General features: G+C 54.9%; 1 protein-coding gene across 1 annotated transcript; it reads left to right on the forward strand.

Moving 5' to 3' along the window:
- The first annotated feature begins 575 nt into the window (after positions 1–575).
- On the forward strand, positions 576–7,552 carry CRYGS (crystallin gamma S). The gene is made up of 3 exons (XM_014939702.1): positions 576–1,309; positions 5,173–5,415; positions 7,280–7,552. The coding sequence occupies exons 1-3, from the start codon at positions 1,289–1,291 to the stop codon at positions 7,550–7,552; spliced, it is 537 nt and encodes a 178-aa protein (XP_014795188.1). The 5' UTR covers positions 576–1,288.
- Positions 7,553–9,076: the final 1,524 nt, after the last annotated feature.

Genomic DNA, 9,076 nt, shown 5'->3' on the forward strand with positions numbered 1-9,076 from the left:
GGTTGGACAAGATGATCTTTAAGGTCCCTTCCAACCTAGAAGATTCTGTGATTCTGTGAATTTTTCACTGAAAGAGTGGTCGGGCATTGGAACAGGCTGCCCAGGGAGGGGGTGGAGTCCCCATCCCTGGCTGTGTTTAAGGGCCGTTTAGATGGGGTACTGAGGGACATGGTGTAGGGGAGGACTTTGTAGAGTAGGGGAGATGGTTGGACTCGATGATCCCAAGGGTCTCTTCCAACCTCAGTGACTCTATGATTCTGTCTGAGGGGGTTTTGTGGAGCTGTGGCAGTGCACAGGGGGTGGCAGGCAGAGCCGTGGCTGCCAGACTGCTTGTCCTGACAGATTTGAGAATAGGGGCTGTGTGTTCCAGGCCCTGCTGTGCCAAATTCGCTTCCCTTTGTCTCGCTAAGCCTTGGGGCTGGTGCAGTGAATAGCTGCAGAGGTGTTTTTTCATAATGGGCTGGCGGGGGGGGGGTTTGGGGGGTGTACATAAGCCAGAAATCCTCCCCCTCCCTGCTCAGTGGGCCGGAGTGTGGCTAAAAGAAATATTTTTGCTCAAAGCGCAGATGGTGGTGTAAGAGTTTTGAGTTGAATTTGTGACGCTGGCAGATTTTGTTAGAAATCTGGGCGCTGTTCTCTACTCTTTAATGTGTGAAATCACTGACTTTTGGGGGTGTCTGGCCAGACCTCCTTTTTTTCCTCGATGTCGGGCGCCGTTTGGAGCGATACAGCTCGAGCTGAGGGTGTGCTATGAAAATGCCATGCAGATGTTTCCATTGGGAACATCTGGAGCAGAACCTCTGCACAGAGGCTGTTCTCCCCGTGGTGTCTGCCCTGGGCACGTGCTCACCTTTTCCTAACCCTTCTCACATTAAAATATGGGGTCTCTCCCTTACAGATGGGGATGGGCTTTTTAGAGCTGAGGAGGATGCCTTCTTGTTGAACGTGCTTGAAAAAGGAGGGAGCAGCCAAACCGCCCCCCGTCCTCCAGGACTTGGCAGGGGGCTGCGTGTTTTGAGTGCGTTTGGCAGAGTTTTGGTGTTCTGACTCAGCAAATTGTAACAAAGGGAGGATGGCGAAGCCTTCCTTTATTCCATAATCCTGTTTGCTTTTCTGGAAACCGTCTATAGCCTCAGAATCACTGACTCAATTTTTGGATCCTATTCTCATGACAAAGCGGCTGTCTGGTTTAAAACCAGCCCGTTATAAAAGGGGAGCCTGGGATCCTGGCCGTTTGTAACAGCTTCTGACGTTCCTCCAGCACCGGGGAGCTTGGCTGGAACAGAAAATGTCCAGAGCTGGAACCAAGGTAAGTTTAATTTGCAGCCTACACATGATTGTGGTGAGGAGTACAGAACTTCTCAAGGGTAAGTTGCGGAGAAGGGTTTGGTTTCTTCTGCTGACAGCTTCTCCCTCTGTCGGTCTGTCGGCAAGAAGAGGTGCTTGGAATCCTTCCCCAGATGGAGGGAAGCTGGAGCTGAGCCCTCCCTAGTCTTTTCCCAGGTCTTGGCTGTTCCCTCTAGGTCTGGCTGTGTGAGAGGACGGAGTGGAACACGGTAACTGGTGTTTTAAAACACACCAGGTGTAAATTGTGTGGTGGAGGCTGCTGTGCCAGCAGCCAACGCGACGAGCTGCGTTTGCAGAGCCCGGGTCTCGTGGAAGGCTGCCTTGGGGGGGGAGCTGAGCCCCAATGTCCACACGGCGGCCACCACGTCCCCCTTCCATGGTGGAGCAAAGGAAAGACTCCTGGATGATGGCCGGAGCTCCAAAGGCAATAGCGTTCCCTGAGAGATGCGAACCAGCCGTGTGATGTGGTGGAATCAGCAGAGATGAATTTAAACTGGAGGAGGAGGTAGATCAGAAAACCCAACTCCAGCTGGAGTTGACCATGTTCCAGATGGGGGGACCCAGCTCTAGCCCTCATCTAGGTCTTCGGTCCCGGAGTTAGCCCAGCTGAGCTGGCTGGTGGTGCTGCAGGGTTGGGACTGGGCAGGGATAAACAGCTGGGAAAGGAAGGTGAGAACATTGGGCTAGTGGCCACTTCCTCCTGGGAGATGTTAAACAACTGTTGGGAGGCTGTGGACAGACCTACATCTTTCCACGGTATTAGTCTTGCTTTTGGGTCACGTTCCTCCGAAGCTGTGGAGGCTGTAGGACCCCAAGGGGGTGCAGAGAGGTGGAAAGCAGAGAGGTTTTGGAGGTGCTGGCTGGTGCTGTGGGAGATTGGGGTTCAGTCCCCGCTTCTTGGTGCTTTTTGGCTGTGACCCGGGCTGGAAGTGCTTTCTTTGGCTGTTTTTTAAGGAGCGGAGGGTGGTGTGTGGCTTCCTCCTCACCTCTGGGGCCGCAGCAGTTGGGTGGGGATGTACCCGTGCTGGGGAGATGCGATTGATTCATGCTCCAGTCTCCTCGAGTCCACTTAAAGGGACTTAAAAAACACAGTGCCTTCCCCCCTGCTGAAACCTGCCTCCTTGTTAGCAGGGAATTTGTTGATTATGTGCTGCCAAGTGTCCAAGAGGAGTTGAGGTAGCGACCGAGAGCAAACCTCATCTCGCTCTCCGCATTCCGGGGAGAAGAAAAGGGCAAAGGAGAGAATTGAATACTTATTTTTTCCCCACCGAAGCAAGCCCTAGAAAGGGGTGGCTGCCCCCAGGCTACTTGCTTAGAAAGTAGCACTTTCTGGTTACTGCTTTCAGGTGTTGTTGGTGAGTTTCCTTCTGACAGAGCTGCCCTTGGCAAGAAACGGGTTCGCTGCTCCGAGGTGGCCAGAGGAGTAGGAGTTTTATGGTCCCATAAACCAGATTTGCCATAGCACGTCTTCCATCTGCTGGGTAAAGCCCCCCAAAAAAGCAAAGTTTGGGTAGTGACCAGGTTAAGTGATGGGAGTGAAATGAACCGATGACCTGGAATTGGAATCTCTAATTCACCTGTCGTTATCCTGCGATGGGTGGAAAACATCAGTCTGGGGTGTTTGTGCCTGAATTGTTAGAGGGGACCTGAGATGTGCCGAGTGGGAAGGTCTGAAACGGCTTGAGGGTTGTGTGAGAATGGAGAACAGGTGGACAGGAGCCCTCTCCTAAAGTCTTCCTATAAATGGTCTCGGAATAAAGCACTGAATGCTTTGGGATGGTCACTGTTCTGAGGGAACGGCCGGACCCTTGGTGTGCTCTGGGGTTTCTCTGGTTTTGTGTCTCTGAACATGCAGAGAAAACACCCTCTGAGGAACACGGGGCAGCTTTGCCAAACTGGGGGTTCAGTTGCGTCAGGCTGGGTGGGGAAGGAACACCAAATGAGCTTTTTCTTTTCTCTTACAAACCTGAAGGCCAGTTTAACCAGCTTCAGGCAGAGCTGTGTGATGGAGCAGCGTATTTTCCAGGCGATCCCTCTCGGGATGAAGATCCACAGGCAGGAGCTGTGGAACAGCAGCGGGGCTGTGGCTGGCAAGGGCAGACCAGCGTGGGTAAATACCCTACAGTAGCAGTGGTGGGGAAAGGAATTGGACATTTTAGTGAGCTCTTACAACTTTTATTCTCTTGCTGGAAAGATGGTGGTGATCTCCCAGCTCCCCATCTTCCCCACTGGAGATGGGAAGAGCTCGTCCAGGAGGGAGGGAGGTGGGGCCAGGTTGCTTTGTGCGTGCCGACGGACGGCTTCATAATGGGAGAGTCCCTTGAAAGTAAGAGGAAAAATAACATTATCCTAATAAAAATCTATTAACAGGCAACAAGACCAAGGACATAAATCATCTGGCGTGATTAGTCCCAACTTCCAAGTGTGCCTGGTGAGGCTGGTGGGACACACTGACCAACCAGCTCTAGGAAAACCACGACTAACTCTCTCTTTTTTTTTTTTTTTTTTTAAAACAAAAAGTGAATGGGAAGAAAAGCAAGCGGATTGTCCCAAGTTTGAATCTGTCTCCTGGGTTGAAATTGTGACGATGAACATCATCTTTGAACATCGCTGGTGTTAGATCAATACCAGTAGCCAGAACACCGCAGGTGCTAGGAGCAAAAGGGGACAGTGTATCTTGATACTCAAGCTTTGGAAAAAAACTATGGGAAAACTGGATTACGGAGATGATGGGTGTTAGAGATTTAAATCACTGAGGCCAGAAAAATTCTCAGGATTTTGGCTGAGGTGATCTCAGATGCTACTAAATAACCCAGCAGCAGGTATGGGGCTGATGCCGTGCTGGAAAGCTGGAAAAGGTGAAAATGTTGTCGTGAGTGTGCACTACATTGGATCAACCAACTTGGACATGTGTGGTGGGTTCCATGCCAGGCTCTAGAAGATGCTGGAGTAAGTCATCAAATGTTGAGGTGGAAGATGGGCTGGTGGTTGGGTGCAGCCGTAGGGATCTGCTGACACCAATTCACATCAAACTAATGTAATTTTTTGGTGTGGTCTGACTGCCCAGTACTGTAAGCAAGCAAGGGGTGCAGTCAACATAGACATGATGGCTCAGGAATCCTTATTGCAAAGAGCAGCTCTCAATGAATACTTGTCTTCTGGAAGCATCTAATAAATGGGGCTGGGTTTTTCTTGGCCCTAATAAAGCTCACGTGGTGCCCAGCTTTTGGCGTTGACTGTTGAGAGAGCAAACTGTGGACCTGGTAGAGTTGGGGCAAGGAGAATGATCTCAGGGCTAGAAGATGTGGACCTGGTAGAGTTGGGGCAAGGAGAACGATCTCAGGGCCAGAAGACATGGCCCAGGAGGAGAGAGACCTCACCAGCCCCGTCTCAGTAAAGGTCTAACTGCAAGAATTCCACAAGCCAACATAAATTAAATGCTGCTTAGCACAGCCCATTGACTCCTTATGTCTCCCCTGGCCATAATTGAGTAACTACTGATGTAGAGAAGGTGGGAGGGAAATGTATTAATAGTGTTTCGCTGCAAAGAGGATGGGGACTTCACCAAGGGAACTTTGGGTTGGATTGGGACAGAAGTAGGTGCTGGAAAGGACAAGGTTGGGGCCAGACTGGTGAAGTGGCTGCCAGGGTTAGTTGAGATGCAGTTGATCCTGCTTGGTGGTTGGGCTTGAAGACTTTTTTGACATCTCGAGGACACTTTTTTTTTTCAGGTATTTCACGCCGTGTTGTGGCCAGAGTATGGATGAAAGCATGTGCTGGAGGATGAGGAACCTCCCTCCTTTCCTTTCTCTGCTTGTGTTTCAGGTCACCTTCTATGAAGACAAGAATTTCCTAGGCCGTTACTACGAGTGCAACAGCGACTGCCCCGATTTTCACACCTACCTGAGCCGCTGCAACTCCATTCGCGTGGATGGAGGCACCTGGGTGGCCTACGAGAGACCCAACTTCTCCGGGAACATGTATGTTCTGACGCGTGGCGAGTATCCCGACTACCACCACTGGATGGGCCTCAACGACCGCCTTGGCTCCTGCAAAGCCGTCCAGATAGTAAGTGTCACCTCTTCCCCAAGGGACGTTTTAATTTACAGACCTATCATTAAAGGGTTTCAGCCTGTTTGTGGGTGGCCCTCATCTTCCAGGGGACTCATGAGAGCTCCTTTAGAAGGGATGGCTCCAGGAACATCAAGGTGTTTGGTGAGTGGAGAAGGTAAATCTCTTCCACCCTTGATTGCAACGGGAAGAAGCAAATCCCTTTTGAGAGCTTTGTAGGTGAGTTTCCGTATCTGCTTGTTCCTCCAAGGACTTTGGTGTCTGGGCAGGTCGCTCCAAGGTTTGCCTCTTGCCTTTCCCACTCACATGCTCCCAACTGATTCCAAATCTGATGGTGGCCACAATGGGGATGTAGATTTTGCAGGGGCACCTAGAGCCCCTCTAGCAAGGCAGGGCTCCCTTCTGACACGGGGAACCGAATCTCAGTATCACCAAGCCCCTCTGGGCATGGGGAGAACAGCCCCGGGAGCAGACCTGGAGTGACCAGGAGTGGGAGGAGATGCCTGAAGCTCTCCTTGGGGATGCTTGGAGCAGCCCCGGTGTCTCCTGGTCTTAGGAGAGCACAGGGCAATGCGTGTCTCCCCGCTGCAGTGTGGAAACTGTGCTCATCCCCTCCTCACTGAGGGTGGGGAGATGCTTCTGCAGCCTCCACAGCACCTCTCCTTCCACCAGCAGGAGATGGGATGAATGTAGGTTGACGGGGGGCGGTGTGGAAGTGCCTGGGGGGGAGAAATGATCCCCTTGGGAAGCCTGTGGGGAGCAGCACCCTTTAAATCTGGGTGTGTGGGTTGGGGCTGAGATAAATGCTGCTGCTGTGTCTTTGCCAGCAGTGGGGCAGACGGTGGGGGGATCGATCTGTGGGTCGCTGAGTCCAGTAGAGGAGCACGATTGTGGTCTCCCACTGCCTGGAGCAGATCTCAGAGCCGAGGGGAGGTCTTGCTTTTACACCTGGAGGTCTTAACACCCCCTTTTGAGGCTGTTCTGGGCCTGCCAGGTCTTTGGATGGGGCAGGGAGAGTTTCCAGCCCAGTTCAAGACACTGAGCTGGCGTAAGGGATGGAGCCAAAATATGTGGGAGATCCAGCAGCAACGCAGCGTTCTCCATGGGGATGGCTTTATCCTGCACGTCCACCCGGTGCCTGCCTTCCCCTCCTGCCCTTGGGGGGGGCTTCCAGGGGGAATTCCAGGTCAGGGTGCCCCGGAGAAGCTGCCACGGATCCATGGGACCCTGCGGAGCTGGGATGGGGCTGGAAAGGAGAGGGGGACTCGGGGAGGTGGGGTGGGATGTGGGGGGGAGATGGTGCCCGGGCAGCTGCAGATTAAAAGTGCCGCAAAGCGCCCGCAGGCAACGCGGCGCTTCAAATCACAGTGGAAAACCACCCGGGCTGTGTCTGCCTGTAATACAACCCAGCTGGGGTCACCAGCTCATTAAACTCCTCGTTGCCCGGAGGAGCAAAGCAGGGGGGGGTGGTCCATCTCTCCTCCTGATGCTCACGTGGGGTGGCAGAAGGATTTTCGAGCCAGCGTTGGGATGGGAAGGAAGGCTGCCTGGGGGGGGAGAGTGCCCAGTGCCCACTGGGCTGGTCTCATCTCCCTCCCTGCACCCTTCCTCCCCACCAAACTGGGGCTGTGGTTTGGGCTGGAGGTGCTCTGCTCCAGCTGGGTGCTTTCATGCTGGTTTTGCACGTGATGTTCAGACAGGAGTTGCCCCAGTGGTGCTTTTTGGGGGCTTTTTGGGGGCTTCAGCCCTGCCCTGCTGGTTTGTGCCCGCTCCCAGCGTAGGCCCTGCCTCGGTGCTACTCCCTGGTCACAGCCAGGGGTGTCTTGGTGCCTCCTTCCAACCCCTTTTCTCTCCCTTCCAGCCAAGTGGAGGCCGGGGCCACATCCAGGTATTTGAGAAGGGAGATTTTGGCGGGCAGATGTTCGAGGCCACCGAAGACTGCCCTTCCGTCATGGATGAGTGGCACATGCGGGAGGTCCACGCCTGCCGGGTGCTGGAGGGCACCTGGGTTTTCTACGAGCACCCCAACTACCGTGGCAGGCAGTACCTGCTGCCCAAGGGGGAGTACCGCAAGCCCGTGGAGTGGGGGGCCTCCAGCCCCGCCGTCCAGTCCTTCCGCAGCATCGCCCAGTGAGGCAGCCCGGGGACTGGGGGGCCCGGAGGCCACCAATAAAGCCAACTGAGAGTCGCTCAGCTCCCCCTGTCCTGCCTTTTATTCCTGGGGTTCGCGTGCGAGTCATAAAATCATGGAATCATACAATGGTCCAGCCCAGAAGGGACCTCCAAAGGCCATCTAGTCCGACCCCCCCGCAGTCAGCAGGGACACCCCCAACTAGACCAGGTTGCCCAGGGCCTCGTCGAGCCTCTCCTTGAATATCTCCAGGGATGGGGCCTCAACCACCTCCCTGGGCAACCTGTTCCAGTGCTCCACCACCCTCACAGTGAAGAACCCTCTCCTCATCTCCAGTCTAAATCTGTTCCCCTCCAGCTTGAAGCCATTGCCCCTCGTCCTGTCACTACAGGCCTTTGTAAACAGGCTCTCCCCAGCCTTCCTGTAGCCCCCTCAGGTACTGGAAGGCCGCTATTATCTCTCCCTGGAGCCTCCTCTTCTCCAGGCTGAACAACCCCAGCTCCCTCAGCCTGTCCTCATAGCAGAGGGGGCTCCAACCCCCTGATCATTTTACTGGCCCACGTCACCCTGCCCCGGCAGAGCTGGTGGTAGAGCTGAGCCTCCTCACTCCCTGGTCATTCTACTGGCCCACGTCACCCTGCCCTGGCAGAGCTGGTGGTAGAGCTGAGCCTCCTCCAAGCACAACGCCCTCTTCCAGTCCCTCTTGCCTCCCTCTTTGCTGTCTCCTTCCTCCTGGCTGGCCCCATCCCCTCCCTTCCATCCCACTGCTCCTCTCCAAGAAAGACCCGTCCCCAAGACGGAGGGTGTGCTCCCGTGTTTGGCCAGTCCTGTGGAGGAGTGGACCACCCATCCCCAGGACTCCAGTGGTGGGTGGCTCAGTCCCTCCTAACACGGGGGGAGTCCCCTCTTGCCACGTTGCTGCTCTCTGGCAGCTCGGGAGAAGGGGCTGCTGGTGGGCTGGGGAGAAGGGATGAGGTTTCCACCCGTGCCATGTGCATGGAGACCCTCCTGGGGAGCCTGAGCAGGCAGCAGAGATGTCCTGTTGCTGGAGGAGCATGTCCCTCTGGGGATGCGTGGGGGGCAACGGGACTGGGAGGAAAGTGGAGATGAAAGGTCCCAGAGTGGGCAGGAGGGAGGTGGCCCCAATCTCCATGGTGGAGGCAGGGGGGGGATGCTGAGGACCAGCGTGATGCCCCTCGTAGGAGTCAGACGGGGGGTCTGGCTGCTTAAAATGGGGCAGCTGGAAGGAGAAGAAGAGGCTGGATGTGGACAGAGGTTGGTGAGAACCTCTGAAAGGTGCCCTGGGGTGGGAGGTTGCTGCTGAAGGATCCTGTGCTTAAAATGGGGCAGCTGGAAGGGGAAGAAGAGGCTGGACGTGGACAGAGGTTGGTGAGAACCTCCGAAAGGTGCCCCGGGGTGGGAGGTTGCTGCTGAAGGATCCTGATCCCAGAGTGGGCAGGAGGGAGGTGGCCCCAATCTCGCTACGTGCATGGAGACCCTCCTCCTGGGGAGGCTGAGCAGGCAGCA

Source organism: Calidris pugnax, unplaced genomic scaffold (assembly GCF_001431845.1).
Source record: "Calidris pugnax isolate Ruff unplaced genomic scaffold, ASM143184v1 scaffold37, whole genome shotgun sequence".
NCBI lineage: Eukaryota > Metazoa > Chordata > Aves > Charadriiformes > Scolopacidae > Calidris > Calidris pugnax.